This window comes from Ornithodoros turicata, chromosome 2, assembly GCF_037126465.1.
Source record: "Ornithodoros turicata isolate Travis chromosome 2, ASM3712646v1, whole genome shotgun sequence".
NCBI classification, from domain to species: Eukaryota; Metazoa; Arthropoda; class Arachnida; order Ixodida; family Argasidae; genus Ornithodoros; species Ornithodoros turicata.
This window is the reverse complement of record NC_088202.1, coordinates 6,639,321-6,664,076: the sequence shown is the minus strand read 5'-3', so window position 1 is coordinate 6,664,076 and position 24,756 is coordinate 6,639,321. Positions and strand designations below refer to the sequence as shown.

The 24,756-nt window shown below is 44.4% G+C and overlaps 1 protein-coding gene, 1 long non-coding RNA gene and 1 pseudogene across 2 annotated transcripts; 2 read left to right on the top strand and 1 right to left on the bottom strand.

Moving 5' to 3' along the window:
- The first annotated feature begins 1,157 nt into the window (after positions 1-1,157).
- On the top strand, positions 1,158-3,132 carry LOC135383048 (uncharacterized). Its single transcript, XR_010419631.1, has 4 exons — positions 1,158-1,316; positions 1,579-1,678; positions 2,880-2,933; positions 3,031-3,132. It is a non-coding gene; the product is annotated as an uncharacterized LOC135383048 (long non-coding RNA).
- Positions 3,133-14,070: 10,938 nt separating this feature from the next.
- Positions 14,071-20,384, top strand: LOC135384284 (uncharacterized; annotated as a pseudogene).
- A 2,424-nt stretch (positions 20,385-22,808) lies between these two features.
- Positions 22,809-23,498, bottom strand: LOC135384283 (uncharacterized). Its single transcript, XM_064613493.1, has one exon. It carries the CDS (start codon positions 23,496-23,498, stop codon positions 22,809-22,811), a length of 690 nt encoding a protein of 229 aa, XP_064469563.1.
- Positions 23,499-24,756: the final 1,258 nt, after the last annotated feature.

Sequence of the window (24,756 nt, the reverse complement as noted above, 5' to 3'; positions counted from 1 at the left end):
CTTCAGGAACACGCCCGAAGTTTCTGAGAAATCCTAACGGTAGCCGACAAATGTGGAAATTATTGGCTTCCATCAGCACATATACGACACATTCGGAGCGCCGTCACTCCCGCGGCGTTTGCCGGATTCACGCCAAAATTTGCGTCCAAATAGGTCTCGAATAGTTCTATGATCGGCCAAATCACACCGCGGTCCGGTCTTTAGCGGTTCGGAAATTGTGGGTGAAGACGCGTTTGCGACGCTCTTTTTGAAAACTTTGGGTCCTTTTTCGGAAGGAAGCTCGCGTCCGACGATGTTCATTTTTTGTAACCTACGCTACATGACGTAACAGACGTGACAAAATTGACCGCAGCTCTGGAACTTTACCGGTTCTCCAGTTACCAGTTTCCGTGTTTGCACTCCTCACAATATATGTGACGGGCGGCCGCATTTTCCTAAAACCGCCCCAGTTGCAGCTACATAGTCGTGTGTAACATAGTTTTGAAGGTCTCGACGCGCTCTTTTCAATCGAGTTTGTCCCGTAAAGTTTCGTTCTCCAAGATAAGATATTGGCTTTGTAGTTTTTCGACGCCAACGTGTCTGGGTGTCGACGCCCCGCTGTTGAGTGCTGTAAGTTACGTACCTAACGCCCGATTTACCCGGAATTTTGTGTGTGCATGCTCCGTACCCTGGACTACAAGTTTCCTATTCGGGCCACCCGTCAATTTCCAGCTGTTCGGGCGTCATTCCGAAAATTCCTGACGCCGACCCCTGTTCGGCGACATTTGTCTCAGTGTTTGGGTTCGAACCCCACGGGAGATCTGAACCTCCCTCTGATGGGAACACGTACTCAAAGCGGAGAAGGTGTAGGAACTTGCAACACCTTTTTATCTCTCTCAGTTCTCTAATTAGGATCCCATGGCAACGGCGGCTTCCTTATACATGGGGCGCGAGGCATTTTTTTTCGATATTGGGTGTTTCTCGGCGTAGGAAGGTGAATGAGGTCTCGTTTTGACGGGGAAAACGTCCTCTTTCCGATAGCATTGTTGTCGTGCTAGCGCCGATTTCCGTTCTCTTGATATAGCACGAAGAGCGCCGCGACTGTGGCGCCCCCAACGCCACACTCTGCAACCGCCACTGCTCAGTCGACGTTGGAGCACCGGAGGCGTTTGGTCGCGTGTTGTCGTCGTTCCTGTTCTGGTTGTTTCGGCGTGACATTGGTGGCTCGGACTGTTCTGACTGTGTGTTTGTGTCTTGCTGGTAACGTCTGGACATGTTTCTCTGTTTGTACGCCTTGGAAGATACGACCAGAAGCCGTTGGGTTTCGTGAATGGAAGGTTAGTTGAGAGGCTGCTGTGTCATGATTCATGCACAGTTTGCTTGGTAACATTCCTAGCATGTGGGTTCCTATTACTTTATGCAGTCAGTGTGCTTGCTACCCTCTTGAGTCCTGTTACCTTATGCTGAACTCAGTGTGGTTGCTGCCGTAGTCGTTAACTGATATTGTCACTTGACATGTGAAGTGACAAGTGAAGTGGTGAAGTTGTCACATGTGATGCTCCATTGGCCTGTTACAAATGGGGAATCTTTGAATTTCAGACGCTTTTGACAGATTTGTTTCTGTGCACAAGACAAATGGGCTGTCGCACCCCCGACGTAGGAAATGAACACACACGTCGCTGAGATCTTAAAAGACAAAGTAAGTTAAGCTACAGGTCATTGCAAAGATTTTTACTGAGTTGTGTTTCCTGCAAAACAGGTAGGGTGTGCACTTCACCCATGCAACTCCAATGTCTGCTTCATGGCAGTGCAAGCTTTTACAACCGTGCCCTTGAATGTAACAAGCCAAATAAACTGGATAACAGAGAAAATTTTCCTGGTTCTTTTGCCACTATGTTCGCGTAAAGATATTCAGCTTATCATACCTACATTTTTCTAAGATCTGTACTACTTTCGCAATGTATCCTCCCCTTTGGTGCTTTGTGTGTAGGTGAATTTTGGTTCCCCACTATGTGTCACTGGATACACCCTGTATAACCTTCACTCCGTATAGTCATACGACCGTTACCCGACCAGCGGCTTCTTCAACGTGGTACATAAACTTATGCTCTCTGCGCCCCGTATAAGCGTTCCCATAATTCCGTTGTGGCTCACACAATCATGGGGGTATATGGGTCACATGAGAATTGTATGGGACGTTTATACGGGATTGTTGAATATGGAGATTCTCGTATGCCTCATACGGGCTATATGAGGACCCCGTATGGTCTATATAACTCATATGTCCATATAACACATAACCCCATGTTCAATAATGCCATATATATGGGACCCGTATTTATTCGATATGGGTTTTTTCAATAGGGATATAATATATATAATTATATATACGTATAAGAAAGGCACAATTATCACCTGATTTTTACCCCCCGAATCTGAGAAAGGCATTGAACCCAAAAAAGTCACACCCTAGGTATAAACTGGCACAAAAAACAGCGCAGAGACAGGACGTGAGTAGACAAATGAAGGTCTGACTAACAACTGTGGTTTATTGGGAAGGAATGAAAACAAATTTGTGGTTGACATACCGGGTCTCGTGGTAAAGGAGGTTAATGGAAGGCACACTGTTATCACCTCTATTATGAATTTGAATCGTCCGTCTCATTTGACTAGTCACGTCCGGTTTCTGCAGTGTATTTTGTGTCCAGTATGTACCAACTCGCCCACACCGTTGCTATGAAGGGGTTATAACTATGGAAACACAGAAGTGATGCTTTGTGAACGCTAACGTTTATATGCTTTGCCTTCTTTATTGGTGTACACCTGCTTTTACAATTCTACAGTACATTTAGCTATAGCTGAGGGTGATCTCCATCTATTTCTTTCCTTTGTGTATACAGGAAACCAGTGCCATCACCTATGCTGCTGCCACATCTAGCAGAAGGATTTCACTGGTGAGGACTACCAAAAGCAAAACAGTTGAAAGGATGCTATACGTTTAAGTGCAGTCAAGGTATATACATGGATTTTATTTTTCTATTGGACACATAGGATACTGCTAGCACCTCCACTCCTGTGACCCCTAACAGAGGGATTATATTGGTAAGAACTATCAGGAGGGGTACTGTTTCATCTCAGACCACAGAGGGAATGTGCGGCATGCTTACATCAACAGTAACCTAGAATGTCTCTGTACCACTACCCAGTTGGGGATACGTTCAAACCATATAGTTCTTCTGGCCATGGCCACATGGCCACATGGCCACTACCTCGAAATTAATAACTAAGTGCAGTTAAATACAACATATTGCACACAATAAAAGGGAAAGGGAGAGCAAGATGTATCCTGAACACTAAAGGGTTTATTGTGCCCTTTACGTTTTAGAAGAAAAAATCATCACGAGGGTATGATGGCGGCTGACATTTTGTACAGGCTGCATCTACGTAGCGTACTTGGAGCGTACTACGCGCTATAAACCAGCCTCTTTCTATTCCATCAGATGTGTTTGCATGTATTTTCTAATCCCTAACATAACATTTTGATGGCATGTATTGATTTAGATCTGTGATTTGACTGATTTTTACTAACAGCATGAGAAAAATGAATTGCATTTATGATGTACACTGAATGATGAAATAAAATACTTACGTTGATTTGTTCTTTGTTGATTTGCATGTCTGTGTCATTTATTCTAGGAAGTAGGATTAGAGGAAGGCATGGAGGAAGAGCACTCCAGCTTGTCCATCTACGCAGCCCTCGCATGCTGTTAGTGCATCTCGTTTGCTTCTAATCGTGTGCATGGTACAAATCAATCATGAATCGTGCCTGTTCCTACAAACTGAAAGTCAGGTGGAAACACTCGCAGCTGACCCATCACACGAAGGCAGGGGGGATGTGAACTGCAACAATGTGCGGTAAAGGAAGCTGAGACATTTCTCTGAAGGTCCTTTGATTAAACTTACAATGAGGTACCTAATATTGATTGGCATAATTATGTACAACCTGCATTTTTGCACGATAACTTCAATGTAGAATATATAAAATCATAAGTTAAATGCTGCATACTTATTTTTTATTGCGAGAAGCTGGTAAATTTCAATGTGTGTGTTATGAATTTACGTCTAACAAGACGACTGCATGCTCACTGTCCAGGACAGCCATGCCACTGACGACACACCTGTTTAGGCGTTTTTGAAAAAGGAGGTCAAACGAGTGGCATCGCTGCACACGGCCAGCAAAAAGAGGATAAAGGCTCTCCAGCAGGCACAGCGACGCATAAAGCAAAAAGTGGCACACCTCGAAGACGTAATAAAAGACTTGAGGTCCAAGAACATATTACTGCAAGAAAATGCAGACTGCTTAGAAAACATAGCAGGAGCCCACAAAGACATCCTCAAACGGCAAACAGCAAAACTGAAGGGAAAACCCGTGCCACGTCAGTACGGCCCAGAGTTACGTGCCTTTGCCTTGACACTCCACTTTTATTCCCCTCGTTCTTATAAATATGTGCGTAGCACTTTTGACACCTGCCTGCCACATCCACGGGCAATAAAGAAGTGGTATCAATCAATCGACGGCGAACCAGGATTCTCAAAAGAAGCTCTCACAGCACTCAGAATGAAGACAGCTTACGAAAACAGCAAAGGCATAGTTACAGTGTGCGGCCTCATGGTTGATGAAATGGCAATAAGGAAACATGTCGAGTGGGATGGGAGGGGGACATACGGCTATGTCAGCCTAGGGCCTGACGCCACCGATGATACAGCAATAGCCAAAAAAGCATTTGTTGTGATGATTGTTTCCATCACGGAAAAGTGGAAGCTGCCAATCGGCTATTTCTTAGTTGATGGCATATCTGGTGAGTAGAAGACACACCTTGTGCGCGAGGCACTGTCACTTTTACATGAAGCAGGTGCAACCATCGTGTCAATCACTTGTGATGGGGCATCGTCAAAGGTTGCCATGCTTCGCAACTTGGGTTGCTCCTTTGACTACGAAAAGCGCCTCAAGACACGGTTTCCCCACCCTGAGACTGGTGAGCCAATAAGTGAATTTTTGGATGCATGCCATATGCTAAAACTAATCCGCAATGCCCTGTCCCACAAGGAAACCTTTTTAGATAATGAAGGAAACACTATCTCATGGGCATATATAGAGAACCTGCATTTGCTGCAAGCGAGGGAAGGCCTGCATGCAGGAAACAGGCTGCGGGTGGCACACATCAACTGGCAGCGGCAACCTATGAAGGTTAACCTGGCCGCCCAAGTAATGAGCACATCTGTAGCTGATGCACTAGCTGAATGCCGCAGCCTCCTCCTTCCAGAGTTCAGTGACTCGGAAGCCACTGAGAAGTTCCTTAGGATGGTAAATGACATTTTTGATGTGCTAAACTCCCGCAGCATCATACAGAAGAATTGGAAGAAGCCCCTATGTCCAGAAAACATAGAAAATGTTCGTGACCTCTTCAACTGCGCGGCAGCGTACATCACTTCACTTAGAACAAGCATATCCGGCCCTGCTCTCCTAAAATGCAACAGGAAAACTGGATTCTTGGGATTCCTTGTTTGTTGCGAGAGCTCCTTGGAACTTTATGAGCACCTGATTTCCAAGGGTGCCATAACGTACCTACCCACACATAGGATCAGCCAAGATTACTTGGAACTCTTCTTTGGCACACTTCGAGCTCAGGGGGGATGGAATAACAACCCAACAGCACGACAATTGGAAGCTGGATCCAAGAAACTGCTCATCCAAAATGAAGTACAAGAAACAGGAATGGGAAATTGCCTTCCACTAGAAAACGTTGCAATTCTTCATGCCAGCAGCTATACATCTCGGTCAGAAGACATCATTAATGTAACATCGATTAGAAGAAACATGACAAGAGAGGACCACGCCGTGCCTGCTGACCTACGGGACCATGACAACTTCCCAGATTCACGTGAACCCTCAGTTTTTGGGGAGAGAGTGGTAGTTTACATCGCAGGGTATATTGCACGTTACCTACAAGGGTACCTGAAATGTGAGACATGTGTCCCAACGCTAACCGTGTCAAATCCAAGGCCATATCACTCTTTGATACTACGAAGACTGCAAGGTGAAGCTGTCTTTCCATCACAAGTTATTGCCGTTCGTCGAAAATCAGAAAGAGTTCTCCGTGGGGCGCTAAATGAGAAGGGACAGCCGTCGACCATACTGTTGTGTGATCTGCTTCCTCGTGTGCTTGAACCCCTTTTTGAAAGTCAAGTGTTCCAATCACTCCGGCAACAACATATGCTTGATCAGGGTCCACTGGAAAATCATTACTATCACATCGTGAAGAGTATAGCACAAAAATACCACGAGGTACGATTACATCATTCAAGCAGGCAAGCCACTGCTGACTTGCATAGACAGCGCTGCAGGCAGCTTTTCACAAAGTTAACACAGCTTAAGGGGGAGTAATTGAAGTGTTTTGTTTGTTGTAAGAAGCATTGCATTGAGCAAGTACTCAGTATCACGGTTAAGACCAGAGTTCGAGGTAACTCGTTACCGTAACAAAGTTCCTTTTTTTTTGGCAACTTGTAACTTAACTCGGTACTTTAGTGCCGTGGTAACTTTCAGAGACACTCCTTTCTTTTTCAGGGGACTTTGCCAGAGTAACTTAAGTTAAGTTCCAAGTTACTTTTAATTCACTTTTCACTCACGTCCACATATTTTCTTGCTTTCTCTCCGGTTCATTTATGCCATTTTATGCCATTTCGTGGTGCTCAATCAATGACAGTATTCTATTCAGGGAGTAAGAACTGCTGCCATTGAAATGAAGCTGGCCCATTGTGTGCCCACAGGGAGCAAGATGTAAAGCGTTCGAATGGACCCCTACCAGAGAAACGTCATCATAATGTTGGTATACACAGTGAAACAAAGACAAATCGGAAGGGGTGGGCTGGGTTCCACGAATGGGAACTTGTTTGCTGCCTCCTACTGGAAGAAAAATAGGACAGAAGGTCACGTCCCTTTCAGGGACCATCATAATATCATCAAGACGGAGGCTTTCCGGCGTGACCTTGTTCACCTCTAGCTTCGAGTGTAGTTCAACTTTACCAAGTTTGTAGCGGTGTCGAACACTATGACGTCATTTGTTTACAAAAAGGGAGAGGTCTATTGTTGGACATAAATGAAAACGACCTAGTTGTATTGTACTCCTCCACAGGTAACTTAAGGTCTAGCTCAACTGCTCACGCGCGCTGCTAATGACCTAATACTATTACCAAATACTATTTACCTATTTCTTGTTCGAAGTAAGGTAAGTGTAAGTAACTCAGTAACTACAAGTTACATTTCAGGCTGAAGAACATAATTATTAACAGTTATATTTTTCACAGGGTTACTGAATTTGTAACGAGTTATTTATGACGGGCAATTTCTCGATCTATGGTTAAGACCACTTCACAGGTTACTACTGTAACGCACTCTGTTCTACTACAGTAATGTATATATTATATAGAGCATCCTTTCATTGTTTTATAGTTTGTAAATATTTCACCCACTTGCCCCTCATGGCCCCTCATGTTGCCTTGTATATAGTGATACAATACAAACTTCACATAGTGTATGTCAAGAGCAAATGATGGCTCATGTAAATAGTTTGTTGCTGCTTTTTGTTCTGGGGCTCCCCAGCACTGTTCCTTTAACCTGCATCAGTAAATACTTCATTCAGTAACTACTGGACTACCAAGATGTTTCTCAAACTTCCTAACCAAGGTTTCAAGAACACCATGTCATGGTAAAACCCGGTAAAGCGATAAACTACTGCGGCTGCCCAACTGACTGAGGTAGGGGACGTTTTTTTTTTATTTTTGCGCACACTTTATATTCAGTTTAGGTAAAAAAAAAGATGACATACATTCACAACAAGTTTTATTTATGAACGGGCAGCCGGTACCGCAGAGATATTGCGAAGAAATTAAAGGGACGGTCTCGTACCCCCTGCCTCTTTCATAAAGTGTACCATTCGATTGCCCTTTGTTGAAAATGGAATACTGCTAATTTACCCGACAAAACACGCCACAGTTATTAAATAACCGAATTAAATTGATAAAGATTGCAGAGCACGCCGCGATCTGTGTTGGCAACAATAAGAACGGTCACGTCGCCCTGCGAGTAAGTCCGTGATAAGTAGGGTTTGTGGTTTTCAGCATTTATTTTCAACCCAATTCGGGGGGCGTTTACCGGCATTTATATGGGGGACTATAAATCGGATTTTTTCGGCATCTATATTCCGCCCAAAAAATAAATGCCCGAATACGTGCATCTGTTTGTTTCGCATGAAGGAAAGCCTATTTTGCGAGAGAAGTAACAACGAACCGAAAAGAAGTGAATCGATTCATGGCTTCATTAACAATGTCTTTTATTGCCTGTGCCAAACCAGCAAACAATGAGACTACCTCTTGTTGTAATAGACGCAAGCGTACATCATCATACTCGCATCTGTCATAGCGGCTCGCTCCTTGCGATTAATAACACGCAGTTTAGAGAACGCGCGCTCAACATTAGCGCTAGAAACAGGAATAGCCAGTATGCTTAAGGCGCACTGCGATAACAAAGGCCATGTGCTGGAACGGGTCGTCCAAAACTGAATAAGAGATATATCCACCTGAGGGGCAGGGCATGCAGCATATTCTAAAAACTCGCGCTTTATATCATCCATACGAGATTCATCTCGTAGAACAAATAAGAATAAGTCCTCATACAGTGAAGTGCCTCGAAGTGCCTTGAAGTGCCTCAGGAACGGAAACAAGGGTCACTCCAAGTCGTAACTGGAGGGGAGTAGATAGAGGAATACAAAGAACACAAAAATGAACTAGAAGGCTAGGGCAGGAGATCAGCGATCGGCTTTTGAAATCGTTTGGGAGCTCCGTACACTCGTGATCTCTTTTTAACCCGACCACAACAGACCACAAAGGTTCTGAATAGTAAATTCACTAAAGGTAGGTGTGTCACTAAGTACGTGTGCTGCCAAAAGGCGGTCACCGACCGCACAACAGAGCTGAGGTCATCCTCCTATAAGCGCTTAAGCACAACGAAACAAGGGCACGCACAGCCCGAAGATAATGCCACGCTCGAGAAATAGTCGACACAGGGAGATTCCAAGGGGATTTCCCTTTGCGGTTCCTGGAATGGCAGCTGTCAGGATACGAGAAATTCGGATTTTTTCGGAATATTCCGAATGTGAAAAAAATCATTCGGGGGGTGTTTTCCGGCATTTTTCGGAAAATGCCGAAAGCCACGAACCCTAGTGATAGGATACAGAAATCGTCTGCTTTTGCGCGTGCTAGTGCATCGGCGTGAGCAGACGACCTTCAGAAGTTACTGGGCACCGCGGCAACTCTCGTACATTTTCTTTCAGTTCTCAGGTGAAAAACGCGCAATCTAAGTAGTGGCAAGCATGGTGGTGCAGAACAACTATGTTAATCCTCAGAAACAAGTTAAAAGTCGCAGAACAACCCCATCCACAATCACAAATCTGAAGTCGCTGGCCATCGGCGCGCGCGGTCGCATTACAGCTCCTACTAAAAATATATTACGCGCGCTTCCATTACACTCCCCGTTGTACACTGATCATGCTTCGAAATGAAGTGTCGCTGACGACGTACATGGAAGACGTCGTCATTGAAGGAGAACGTGTTTATTTAAAAACCGCATTAAATACTCACGGAAAGAAAGCACGTGACTTAGCTTCCACGTATCCGATTGTGCGCCACATTATGGGAGACCCCACAGTCAATGCTCGGACTACATTCTCCTCTCGCGGAGGTAAATGCCTGAGTGTCCCCATTTCGAGAGCAAAGGGGATTACTCAAACCAAGGTGCTTCTGCAAGTTACAATTACCATGACAACGACGACACACCCGCAGGCCGACGTCATACGTGACGTATGAATGAGAGAGGCGCAGCTTTCGTCGTCTGCTCTTACGGCACGTTTCGACAAATTCCACGAAAATGACTTGGTTATTCCGAATGAAACTTTGACAGTTGTATGTGTACAGTACTCGTGAAACTAGTTTTGGCTAAGTTTCGGAATCGCCCCGGATGTACGAGACCGTCCCTTTAACCGCTGTACGCCACACTTCACCGTGTACTTTGAGGTCACATCCCCGAGCGTTCATGTTTAACTGTTGCTGCATTCGATCAAACTTGTCAGTACGATCAAAACATGCTTTTGAATCCAAGCACACAAGCAAAAGTGACATTGTTTACAAACGTGTTCACCGGCGATCATGTGTGCCGCCATTTTACTGATCATGTGAGTGATGACGTTTGCGTAAACGTCAGGTCTGAACCGTCCCACAGTTCTTTGCGCAGGGTTGCACACTCTTTTCAATGGGAAGGGATACGACAGGGCTCCCCTGTGTTTCAACCTGAAAACGTGTGTTAGCGTGTTGGCGTCTACGCAGCCTGTTGAATTGTGTTTCCTTCGGTCTTGCAACTCCTCAGACCCAGGTGCTCTGACCGCATCAGAATGTGAACGGCTTTTTATTGCTGTAGTGAGATTCTCCATTATGCACTTTGTTCCTGAAGTCTTACGAGCTATAGCTTACGAGCTATGTTACGACAATGGGCAAGCGGTATGCGTAGGACAGTTGATCTTGTACCAAGTCTGAACCAGCAGGTGCAGTAATCACCAGATATTTATCGATAGTTGTATGAACTGCATTCATGATGTGTAGTCGTGCACTGCTCAGAGCTCTTAAAATCTGTAGAACTTCAACATTATCTTGCCATGTTTATCTGATGCCATTTGTATTAAGTGCCCATGTTCCGTGTACACACTTACGAAATACCGATTTGCGTGGCATAGTTTTACTCCAACTCGTAATCTCTGAAACAGGAGCGTGATGTGATGTGATGTGAATAAAGAAAAAATGGGGATGTTAGTTTCGACGAAGTCAAACTGGCTACCCCAGTACACTTAATACAGAAAGTTCAAACCGATGATGAGATGATGAAAACACAAAGGGATGATGTCCAGAGACGAACAGAAATGATAATGGAGTTCAGCATGTAGGTCAAAAGTTCAAGAGCTGCGCACAAGTGAGAGTAAAGTGGCGGAATCGCCGGGGGCACACACAGGACACATCACACATTCACCGTGTCATAGGATGTCCATAAGCCCGGTTGCATGCAAAAAGCCTTCAAGTGCCCTTAGCGCCTTGTCGGACGAAGGAGGACCTAACAGTTTCGTGATGTCGAAGGCTCGGGAGTCCACACGAGAAACAGGAGCATTGTGGTACTGGTCAGTTATTTCTATTCAGACATTTTTGCTATGCAGAAACTGCTCGAACTATAGGTGTCATATGATTACATGAGCTCAAGTGCAGAGCCAAAAGTTTGATTTCTTTTTCTTTTCAAATTAGGGGGTAAAACGATTGGTGTCATTAAATTACATGAGCTCATGATATAGAATACAATATATGCAGGAAACATCATCAGACCGCGAGGACACCGTCAGTCCGCCCGTATAGAAAATGAAAAGTCTTAATTTTCTGTTGAATGATGTCAGTGGCAATCTTTTTGGTTAGTGCTATGAGCTTTTGGAACATTTCCAACTTTCAGGTTCAAGAGCTTGCTCGGCTTGGGCGCAGTGAAGTAAAGCAATCTGCACGAAAAATACTTGAGCACCTTCTGACGGACTGTGTTGTTGCAGAGTTCAGCTGTGTTGGTCAAAAGCGCAAGCGGAAGTTTGTGTGCAAATTTGTTTCAGTACCCCCCAATTGTCTACTTAAACTGTGCCTCCAACATTCCTTGGTGGCAGTTGCTGTTTATACTACATGTCAGCTCTACAATGTAATATCTTTAGGGTGGGAGCAATTTTCATATTTTTTGGCGTACCGAAGTCTCTGGGCTAGCTTGCTTCTATATTCCCGTTTTGGTGCTTAATGAACCTCCTGCGTTTCTCAGGGTACTCACCCATTTGTCTCGTAGATCTAGTTGCTCATTCAACGAACTGATGTTGACATGGTACATAGCTAGCTCGTTGCCAGGTGATATACACATGAGGTTCTTGTGTAGCAGTGCAGAATATTCAGTAAAATTACTATTCACTGTGGACAGGCTTGTGTGATGGAGTAGTTTGCATCATAAGATGTGTATACAGGATGCCCAGAAAACGTGTCATTGAATTTTAATTAGAAGAAAAACTACGCCGCATAGAACCATGCGGTCAACGGCATTTGTTCTTACCAGGTTTTTGCCACCTCCTGATGTGCATGCCATGTAACCTCAGTTTAATTATATAAATTTTTGCGAACTGAACTCGGACATTTGCCAAGTAAAGGTGACTTTTTATCCCGCCAATGCGAAGAGCGTGCCAAATTTACTCAAATTAATGATAATTAACAGGAATATTCAGGAGCTATCGTATCGGAAAAAAATAGCTGAAAATCATGCTCTATGGAGCTCGCGGAGGATAGCGCGCCACAAATCTTTCAGCGGAATCATTATCAGTCCAACGAAAGGAATTTGGAAACCCAGCCCACACCGGCACCGTAGACATAGCTTATCGCGTCCAGCCTCGGCTGTGACCATACATTCCCTCTTCCAATTTCACGAACTGTCACTTTTTCTACTGCTATCACTCTGTGGGTTGGGTTTCCAACCTCCTCCCGTCGGACGAACAGCGATTGCCTTCAAAAAGGCCTTGCGCGTTATACTCCAATGCCCGAGAAGCATGATGTTCGGCTATTCTTCCCGACAGGATAGATACTGAATATCAATGTCAATTATCAGGATTTTGAATAAATTCGGCACGCTCTTTCATGTTGGTGGGGTAAAAAAGTGACCTTTACTTGGCAAATTTCTGAGTTCTATTCGCAAAAATTTACGTAATTAAACTTAGGTTACATGACATGCACATCAGGAAGTGGCAGAAACCTAGTAAGGACAAATGCCGTTGACCGCATGATTCTGGCGTAGTTTTGTTTATTAGAATTCAATGACACGTTTTCTGGGACACCCTGTATAGCATACGCGTGGAGAGCGCATACTGCATTAACGTCGTGTATTGCCCAGAAAAATATCCTGAAAATGTCACAAAGGACGCCGCCAGGATTGCCCAAATGAAGTCCACGACTGTTGCAATGGCAGTACGAATGATGTCCTATAGTATGTCATTCGGACAATCCAGGATATCTTATGGACATCTGATTGTCCCGTTGGTGGCATCATATGGACGTCCTCAGGACGTGCCTTGGTTGTGTGGGTGGTGTTTGGCAAAAGTGGGGACTCTGGCTATGTGCCCAGCAGTCAGCACCGGTGTAGTGATAACGTGATATAGGCTTGAGGCATAATTTCATGTAAGCTGACGAAGAGACGGGCTGTTGATTTTTCACAAGTCTGTAGATAATTTTTTTGGATTTCTCTGCTCCAACGTGTTTTCTGAAGTATTCATTTGCGAGTTTTTACACCAAAGTAACATGACACCTAATCCTGAGAGCTTTCAGGAGTGCCTGTCATGGCAGAATTTGCAACAATTAATTTGTCGCGAACATAAATATGTTTCTGGTATGCAGCGCAGTTAACAGAAGTTTCATCAGATAAAGTAAGGAATCCTTTTCCCTGAAACAGCAATGACACCTGTCATAATGATGGAAACAATCATGTCTTTCCTGATTTCGGTGCACTCCATGCGGTAATAATTTCCGACCAGCCCATCACCAAGATGCTGCATAGGCGAATCACTGTCACGCTGTTGCAATCTATGATGTCACTCAGCATGTAAGTGCAAGGAACTTTTTATTACATTTTATTCTTTCTACTATGTCATGAACTGCTATATAGTAGGCTCTGCTTCTCTTCAACTAAACAACAAAGTGCACCATTAAGCATGACTAGTTTATTTTATTTCTTGTTACTTCCAGAACCCCCAGCAGGCGTTTCTACTCGAAAGTTGTTTGTCAGTTGCTCATGCGCTACCCCCGACTTGCTGATGTCGTTGGAACCGGAGAGGTTTGACCTTCACATTCCTGGTTTAGTCGAGCTTCACGTAATGATGTTTTAAAAAAAGAAGACTATTCAATCTTATTTCTCCTCAAATATAGGGGTCACGAGTTATGTCCTTGAGGACTAAATTCAAAAATGCCTGGCGCAAGGTAACTAACAATGAGAAGGTGGAAAACTACAGACGTCAGTTTGGGAATGTGAAAGGGGCTCGTTCACTGACCGAAGATCAAGTCCTGGAAAGGAAAAAGTCGAAGCTTACTAATGTATTTTTCTTGTTTTTTCTTAGTTTTTGCTGACATATTTTTCGCTGCCTTTTGTATGGAGAACTAAAGCCGGTCCCCTGCTGGACATGTTCTCATTTTGGACGTTAAAGTATGATTGAAGTAGGCTGTTTTTAGTGGGCAAATGCAATCTATAGTACATAATCATGCATGTTGCAGTTAGGGAACCATCATCATCTGGGTCAGAGGACTCGTGCATTTTTTACGTTTTTTTTATGTTGTGTAATTGAACCCGTGGATGCAATTACGGGATAAGTCGAAAATCCCAAACCGAGGGAACTTCAAGTGTAATTGTAAGTATTCAAGTATCTTCAAGTGTAATTGTTCAAGTATTTGTAGCTGGGTTTCCCCGAATAATGCAAATCAAAATATGTGTCATATATTGGCGAATTCGGGTGGTCATTTCGTAGCAACTTTTTTTGCAAGCTCCCGAGCAGTCATGTTCGCTTGGTCAAAACGAAGCAATCTCGCATGTTCGCGTGCCGCTTTCCGAGCGCCCGGAACTTGCAAGCTGGCACTTTTTTTGTCCGGTCTCAAAACGATGGAGCAGCGGATTGCTCAAATATATCCGGTGTCGTCACATCCGCATCAATACGGCCCGCGCCAAAGTTAGCAGACGACGTTAGCAGACGACGGAACCGTTGAAATGCGCAGTTCAGCGTGGCAGAGGGAATAGAAAGTGAGAAAAGTGCAGAAGTGTCGTTGTCCCATGAACTGGGAACAGTTCTTCATGCGCCTCCTTATTCACCTGAGTCTGATGACGATAGCGGGAACGATTTCGAGGAAGATGTGCTATCCTTGGCGAACGCCTTCCGGGCGTTTCTTCCCTGTGAACTGAGACCAAAAGTAGAGGGGTTCGTCGAAGATAAAGTGCAGTCGTACAGTGATGAAGAGGTATGCAGTGAGCATGTGCTCAGTGGCTCTATGTAATATAACGGCAATGAATTTGTCAACAGTTCAGGTGGAAGTTTCGGTTAAGGCGGGACGTCTGTGAAACATTGGTAACAGGGTTTGCCGCATCAGACGCCTACCCGATGAGCCTCACACACGGTGGAGTCATACCGAAAACGCCGGAATGCCACGTTCTGTCATTTCTGTGGTACATATTACGTGTAACATGGCGAAAACGAGCATTGTAGGGCAGTTCATTTAAATCATTTCCGACAACAGTACCTCGTTTTATTGTAGCACTCTGTATAAAATATATATCAGATGGTAAGTAGCACCCAGTGCCAACTTTTTTTTCTAGAAAGTTTTTGCCTTCAGCTGCATCCTGCAGACACATGATGTGTACTAGGCATTTTGGGTGTTGAATTGTGTGCATTAGGATGCATTTTTTACATAACACAATTGGTGGCATGCATTTTTGTTGGGTTTCTAACTTTGTGTCTTCCTAGGTATGCCGGCAACAAGTCATCAATCAGGGACGTGGCTGGACGCTTCGGTGTGAGTGAGAGAGAGCTGCCTGCATTTCATGCTAACGCGAGTAATGACTTACTTGTGCCAGATTGCACACAAAGTCATCTTCCCTGAAAATCTGGAGGGCCTGGCTCTGGAGTTTGAGAAAGTGAGCGCATTTGTATCTGCATATTCAAATAATTGCATATGTTGATGTTATTGCCTGCTTTTATGTACGTAGCTTATATTTGTTTCGCGCTGTCACGCAAGACCATACATTATACAGTTTAGCAAAAATTCTACTGCCCTAATTCCTTTGTAGATATCTGGATTTCCTGGAGTCATTGGATGCATTGATAGCACTTTCGTATCAATCCGGTGTCCTGCGCACAAGCCCCGTGTCACGTACGTCAACCGGCACGACGTGATCTCACTGACACTCCAGGGAATTTGTGACAACCGCCGCCGGTTTCTGGACGTGTCAACAGGCTTTCCAGGCAAGATCCACGAAGGGAAAGTCCTCACACTGTCCAACATATCAAAACGTCTGCCTTCTCCGCGTGATGGTGGCCGGTACCACATTCTTGGTGACGCTGCTTATCCTTGCCGGGAATACCTTATAACTCTATATAAGGACTATGGAAACCGTGGAAACCTATGGAACAGTCGACATTTAACATGAAGCTCAGTGCCACAAGAGCGCTAATTGAGAACACCTTTGGCATTGTAAAGCAAAGAGTTCGGCAGCTAAAGGACGTAGAATTTTTTTCAGTGGATGTGTCAGATGATCATGTCGTGCTGAGTTGTACACAATCTGTGCATCAATTGCTAATGACCTCATGGAGGAGAGACTCCAGGAGAGCCAAGAAGATCTGGACCCTGGAGATGGAGACGTAGGGGAGGAGCAAACTGCGTTGCGCACCCCCGGCGAATTGAAGCGTCGGTGGCTTGTCAACATGGTAGCACAAAATGTAAGTCACTCAAGAGTAGGTAGAACAACACAGTATAGAAGCCCTTTCGGTTCATCTGTATTGTCCCTCCTAAGTTTATACTTCATTACGTAGTGTGACACTACCTTTTGCCAGAATATTAGAAAACAAAGAGCAAGGGGCTAAAATAGGGACAGGAACATTATTCATAAGGCAAAAGTGCACAGAGACCTGCAGACGGACAAACACAGAAGCATCCCATGGCAGCAAGTCAGTTTAGTGCATGCAAAGGAGTGAAATATAAATAAGACACTGCATGTGGGGAAACAAAGAGAAAACGAGGGAATATGAAAATATATCATTCTAAAGGCACCTCTGCTTCTCCTAACAGACGTCTTATCAAGTTGCCGTTGATCATATGGAGTCTCGCAATTTCTTTGTGCCGCCTTCCTCTGTTTTGTTCACGCTCCCTTTCTCTTTCATCTCTGTGCCTATTCATTACATCAAATTTTTCAAAAAAGGCTTTTAATTAAGCCATTCTTGCTCGTCCAGGCTGGTTCCTGCGGTGGCGTGGTGTGCTGAGAGTCGACTCTGGTGTAACTGTTGCGGCTGTTGGTTGCCGCTGTTGATTGTTGGTGTAACTGTTGTTTCAGTTGCTGCAGGGGCTCTCACACTGTCTGACCCTTCTGACCCTGTCGGCACTTCGTGTGACGTGGAAGGCAGTGTACCACGTTCTATGGTAGCATAACAGGGAGGCACTTTTCTCCTGACGTCAGTAACATTCCATATTACTTGTGGCTGTATACTGTCGTCCGCTTGGCGTATCTGCTCCAATTACCTTTCATATGGCAGAGCTTGCCTCCTTCGGCCAGACGTCCTGTTATTATCTATTGCCTTTTTTTCCTCTTCATTACTGTCTTAATTCTTACGTCGCACTGGTTTGGCGTTTTGGTTGTGTTTAGAATCATGTTTAATTCATAGGATATTGACTCAAATATTTGCTTTTTGTTTTCGAACTTTTTGTATGGTCCTATCTGTGTACTACAACGACTGTATAGGTCCATCAATAACATTGTCTCTCCGTCTGTCCATTTTGATGTTGAAAAAAATAACACAGCAAATGTTACATTTCACTGCTTCATAATGAAGTTGTGTAAAGTCGTAATCAAGTTAAGCCACATTTCAGGAGGTTCAACTCTCTCTCTCTCCCCTAAACCGTACCTTTGGTAGTACATTTGGGCAGGAGAAAACAAGGGGAAAATACTCCTCGCTATTTAAAGTTCTCATAGAACCCATCCCGAAATATTTTTCTGGCTATGCGCTACTCTGCACTGATGTTGGCTATAATCTGTAGCAACCTTGCAGATTATGTGCTAGACACTTAACTCTTTCCTATAAATAGCTACAGTATGTGTATTTAGCGTCTCACATTTATGTGAACAAATGTTTCTCTACAGAGCACAACCTCACTTTGTACAATATACATTACCTGTGATGTTGGCTGATTCTAAACGTGTACTTGCAACCGCACTGCTGCTTTGACTTTCTGTGTTGAGATGAAATTAAAATGGTATTATATACCTCTGTTGAGCAAACTTTTACTCAGCTTTAATACAGGGTACTTTGAATTGAGTGCAAAGTGTTTATGCAACCAGCTACATGCTTTCTTGCTGTCCTCACAATCACTTTGCTCCTGATTTCTCCACATGAGTTCATGACTTACCATCGTTTTCGTCTGCATCCTGGCTGGGAGGATTCTCTGGGAAGCCCTGTGATGACCCCGCAACTGTCAAAACGAAAGAAGGGGTATCGTGAAAACAATCTCTAAGATGTTGTATGTGTCATGGACGGCCAATTGTGCATTACAGTCCATTTACAAAAAGCAATCACATGGAGATGCACACCTATTTCCACTTACCTCGCTTACGAGCCGTATAATGGGAGAGCGCACTTTTATTGTAAGCAACGCAACATAAATCGGCTTGCAAACTACAAATCCGAACGCCGGACACCCCGCGCATCACCACAGAGACACGCGTTATCACCAACAGTGTTTACGAAGCTATTATAGCAACTTTTTGCCAATTACCTTTGTTATAACGAGGATCATTGCGTGTTCACAGCACTTACCCGACAGGTTTACGCTGCAGAGACCTTCAAGGAGCCTCAAAAACCGCTACTGGCAGTGATTTCAGTCATCGCCCATAAACAGCGCGCTAGCAGACGACGTTGTTTGGCAGACGACGGAACCGGAAAAGGAGCGACCATGGTGCCCCTAGCAGCATTAAAGGGACTTAAAACGCGAGATTCCGAGCACTCATGTTCGGGTGGCAACGGTCATGTTATCCAGCCTGGCCGCCGACCTAGCAATTTCCGGGCGTTCGGCCGTGTTGCTACGAAATGACCACCCGAATTCGCTTTTCCTCTACATGTGTGTCCTGTTCACTTCGTTTTCGTTTCGGTTTCATTTTACGGCGTGTGATTTAGCAGAAACAGAAGAAAATCCAGGAACATAACTTAATACCTTTTCCAATGTAAAACCGCATGCACAGGGCTTTGATGCAGAAAAAAAAAAGAAACTTTCACAATTCAGACCTTGGTGGCTGAACAATGGTGATCAATGGTGAACAATGGTGAACACAGCAGGATGAAGTCACCCATGTATATGGAACAGCCATGATTGGGCTGATTGTTGCGCTAAACAAGTACACAATTGAAAATTATGTCCTAAGACGCCTGCATAATACGACTTTCTGGCACAGTGTATGCACACATTTTCCCTATTACAATGCTCAGCAGTACTGCTGATACGGTCACATGAGCTAGGAAGAACGTTTGGAGTGGAAGCCGAAGCTCATTTCCAGAGCGTAGCAAAATGTAAGATGCATTGTTTGTATCCGTGTGTAGAAAAGGGGCCTGATCTGACTGTCCATCCCATTGACGCACATGCATTTCCAGTTTCTTACCCTCCTGAAGCAGGTCAAAACATTGTAATATGGTCCTAAATTTTCTTTGGCAGGTACATACTGGTACGTATATGTCATTGCAATAAGTATACTAAGAAGGGGACAAGTCTACTTATCCCGTTATTGCATCCACGTGTTCAGTTACAGCCATGGAGGACTTCTTCCAAGATTCTTCCTGCTATTTCATCCTACATTAAACAAAACATGTTTTAGGCACTCACATTTTCAGTGGAGGAAGACCCCGAGAGCTTACGGGTACATGAAGACTGGCTGGAAAAGCAAATCGAAAAGGCAGCCCCAGACGTAGCGCAAATTGAACTGCGTATGGCAGCTACCATGCCGGAACGAGTCAGTCCTCTCGTAGCACTGCCAGTGGAAGATACTAAAAAAAAGTTCCCTTACTTAATGGAATCAGACAGGGTAGGTGCTTTACGAAAATGTTTGCAAGCATATAGTATTGTAAACTTCACAATACTGTAGTGTTTGTTTCAGTTCCTCAAGGAAGCAGATCGGGTTTATCGTGCCCATGTCCTTGCAAACACGCAGGGAGGTCTTGCAAGCCTTTGTAATGTTGCACTCAGTGGAGAGCTCAGATGTATCACTAATGGGGGGGTCATAGAGGCCATTGTGGCAACGAAGGGGGATGAGTCTATATCTAGGAGACGGAAGCAGCGTGAGTTAGCTGCCTTTGCAAGGCCCGTCCACATACTATCAGTGACATCGCATGCTGCTCATGATGCTCCTTTTACAATGTTTCCCTCTCCTCCCTGTACTGCACTGAATACTCCTTGTGTGCATGACACAATCTTGCTTCATGGTAGGGGACCAAGAGACACGGAACAAGGACTGATGGCAAATTCTCTTGTTTCGTGTCTCTAGGTCCCCTACCATGAGTCTATACCAACTTGCCTGCACCCTCTCCCTATAATATTGGGTCTACCTTGTACTGTGTGCGACACACTTGTCTGAAATCGCCTCTCAGTAGTTCCGCAGCTCTCCTTTGGTTACCTTGGGCAAAAATGTTGTGCCATTATTGTATCTGAAGGTTCACCATATGCTACTCCTGTTTCTTACTCAGAATTAGTTATCCTGCAATACCTGAATATGTGACATGGGATAAATCAGGGCGCGCTGATTTCAGACAAGTGTCACAAGCGGTACGTTCGTGGATTGCACATGACTGGTGAACGCAAGGAACCACTGACAGACGATAGAGAGGACCAGTCATTGCCTGAGTTTTCCTGTGTTCATTTGTCATGTCCAGTTATCACCAATATGTTTTTGTATTAATCATTATCGGCAGATTTTTGTGATCATGAGTGTTTTTATCATCACAGATATCCTGGCTGTGTATGCAATGCACATACAGTGCACAGCAGTCAAGGCCTTTCATTGCCTAATTGTTGGCAGTGTAAGTTACTCTGTTCTCTGGTTCATTCAGTTGTGTTTTGTGTTCCCTATCGTACGTATTGTCATTCCTTATTTCAAATGTTTTTGAAGCTCAAGTTCTTATGGATTTCCTTTCCAGTATCATGCCAACCTTTCTGCTCTTTCACTTTCACCATAGTCACATGCTTTAAGCTACATTTAGTATTCGCACATTTGTCTTGAACCATTATGGAATAAACACACCTAATAGAATTCTTAAAGCAGTTCCCAAACATTTTAACACCCCTGCGACAATCCACGACTTGTGGAAAACGAAGCGCCGTCTCGCGGCTAACATCGAAAACGGGAACTCTGGCGAATCCCTCAAACCGGTTGGAAAATGGATCGCCGTTAGGCCTGTTCGTACAGGTTTGCTTCTGCCAACTTCGCGCTCCTGCAGTAGTGATGCTCAACGACGACAATATTCCGTTCTCGTTCAATGATTTGGGATGGCGTCGGGATGCTTCCTGCTGTAAAATAACTGAAGATGAAGTGTGGCGGTACCTACGACAAACCACGCCGACCATTCGGCAGGCACACCGTGGCTGGGCCTTCAAACAGGAAGGGTTCGTCGGGAACGTCATGCTTAACGAAGATACAGATGATTCGGGTTCCGGGCTCATTAGGGCAACATGCAAACCTTCAATGAAAAAGGGCTTGTACGTTGTATCAGCGTGGTACCGTAAAGGGGATGGGTCCGTACCCGGAGCACATTGCCAGTGCGTCGCAGGCTGAGTGGTGTATTCGATCTTCACTCTAGAATATGTGTACGCTGTCGTACTAATTAGTACGACTGTGTACGTTCTTCTAATCGAAAATACCCCTGCTTATTGCAGGCTAAGTGAGACATGTCACCATGTCGCTGCAGTTCTCTTCTTCGTCGCTGATGCTGCGCGTGCGAAGTCCTCGCAAGCCTTGCACGGATGTACCGTGCTCTTGGATTGTGCTAACACCAGGTTTGTGTCGATTTACATGCTGAACATTCAGTGACTGAAAATGGACAGCGGTGGATAGTCGGGAGAAAATTGCAGACTGAAGTTGAAGTTGACAAAACTGAAGTACTAGCTAGCTTTGACCAGAACACAGTGCACACAACCTATGTTCAGATGTGTAATATGAAATACGTGGGACAGCATTACGTCATACCATAGTCCAGAGTTGAGTTGTGCAATAAAATATGAAGTATTGTGTCCACGAAAATGTAAAACAAAGGCAGATGGAACTGATTGTTGATGATACCAGCAGCCACACCACATCCGGCATGCTATTATCATTAATTTGGGACTGGATGCCTAGTTACTAAATGCCGTCCTGTTCAGCGTTTTAGACAATGATGGGAAAAAAATAGAAATCGCATTAATAACAGCAAATGCCTGTGTAGAGGCATAGAGTGACATTACTAATATGCAACAATACAAGTGCAATGGCATTTATAGGCACAAAAGACAACAGGCAAAAGGTGCCTTTTTTGGCGTTTTTGGCTCTTTTGACATAGGCACTGATGTCAAAAGAGGCATTTATAGGCACTAACAAACTGTGTTTAAACTAAACATTTTCAGTGCGAAATTATACACAGACAATAGGCCATTTGCAAAAGTTCCAGGGAGCAGTGCGCGCCCTGGGAAGGCATGCCGGGAAATGCAGTGCATACACCAGTATGACGACGGTCGGGGACGATAGCAAATCCGTGTCGTTTTGCAGAGCATTTCCCGGCATGCCCTGAAAGGGCTCGCGCTGCTTCCTGGAACTGTTTCGAATGGCATATTTACTACAAGCATAGTAACATCAACAATTGTTGTTACACGTCCTAACGTATATACAAGAGACATTTTATTCCACATTGGCATTATGCTAGGTTGTTAATCAGCGGCAAACGAAAATTGCTTAAGAAACAACAAACATGAAACACTTGTTCTGCTATGTCTATCATGGAGGTTGGGAAGGGCTTGTCCAGAATATGAAAATATTTTGCTCTCCGGATTACCCTTTCCACATGTACTCTTGCCCGTGCCACGTTCCTGGTCTCTGCAACATCACCACAGCTCATTTGGGGTTCGTGGCATTGGCGATGTGGTGGCCTGTATAGCTTAATATGGGGTGGCAAGGCAGGGAAAGCAAATCCTTTATCGACCATGATACCGTCACCTGGTTCAAGGACATCTAAGATACCACTTTCCTCAATAACAGCACTATCTGAAACAGAGCCTCCCCAAAGCTTTGAAACGAATGCAATGTACCCATCTGGAGTGCACCCAATAACAACTTTGTAAGTGTGATAATGTTTGTATGATGAAAAGGTCTGCCTTTGCGCATTAAGTGAAGAGGGCTTCTGGACTCGGATCTCTGTTGCATCAAGCAACAATCTGGTATTTTCGAAACCCCGGAACGACTTTGGTAGATTGGGTTGCAAGTCTTCCACTTTAGAGACAGTGAGCTCTTTCAGTTTGTGAGCAAGAAAATTTATCCAAGTTGCAAATATTCGGCTAAAGTGGCTTTCAGTAACCATAAAGTTTCTTGCGACTTCTCTGCCAGGCATCCTAGTTCTTAGACGGACAAGGACCACAAAAAGTTCATCAAGGAGTTAAGTCTCCTTTGCCTGCCCTCGGGTTTCATTAGCTTTCTTCTTTGGGAGACCCCAGTAGGTCATTTTGCTTGCATCCTCATGAAGGTATCTGTACAGTGCCATAAGAACCTCAAAACTTGGAAGTCCAGTATAAAACGTGGAGTTGTCCGTAGACCCCCGTATGATGTCCACATTTAGTAGATGTGACCTTGCCCTTTGAAAACGGTCATCTAGCTGTGACACCTTCAGCCTCAGTTCCTCTACTTCCTTTTGCAGAGATGCAATTGTGCGGGCAGTGTCCCTGCTGACTGTCGAAGCACCTGGAGAGGCTTGTCTTTGATATCCTGAAGGAAGACACAATGTAATTTTAGACTCAACTTTTGAAGTACCATTTTTCTCGTCTCCTCTAATCGTGCCGGATAACAACAGTAGAGGTGAGGAAAACAAAAACAGTAAGCTTTGGGTAAGCAGATCTAGATGAAAATCGGTGGAAATGTTCATAGTTTGTCCATGAGCACAGCAGACGGAAACTGTCACTTTCAGAAAATCCATTTTTCTGTAATTTGTTGCACGTTGAAAGCCACGGTTACATCCAATTTTACCTAACCTGGATTATCAGATTAAAGAGGCAGGAGAGTGACTGGTGTTAGGTGAAATGGGACTGCTGTGCAATCTCATTAATCGACACAGGACTGTCGACAAGTGGGCGTTACTTACATGCCCCGCCCCGACAGTGACGTCTGCAATAAATTAATGTGTTCGTCCGACGACAACTTTACGTCGTCCCAAACAAGGACAGTTGTTATGTGGAGATGCGTAATTAACTTTGACTTCCCAACAAAGAATAACAAATTTCTCGCATTTATTTTTCAGGAAGTACTAAAAAATGCATTTAACGCAATGCTATGCTTGTAGGTTTTAAAGTTACATAGAGTTACCGCCTTTTTTTCATCACGTGACATGGACCAGTAGGCGAAGTGGCGCAGGCTTCGCACCACGACTGATTGCTCTTCTTGAACTCTTGCAGAAAGCATTGCTGACGTCGTGCACAGCATCGTACAGAAGCTTATTCGTCTACGCCCAGTGCTACCTATCTAAGAGTACGCAGCAAGAACAGTGTTATCGCCTAGCACAACATTGCAGTTAGGATTATACGTCATCGCTCGAAACTTGTTTAAGAGGCAACTACAGCTCGACCGCAGTCACTTGGCAGTGCTGGCAGGCTTCGCAC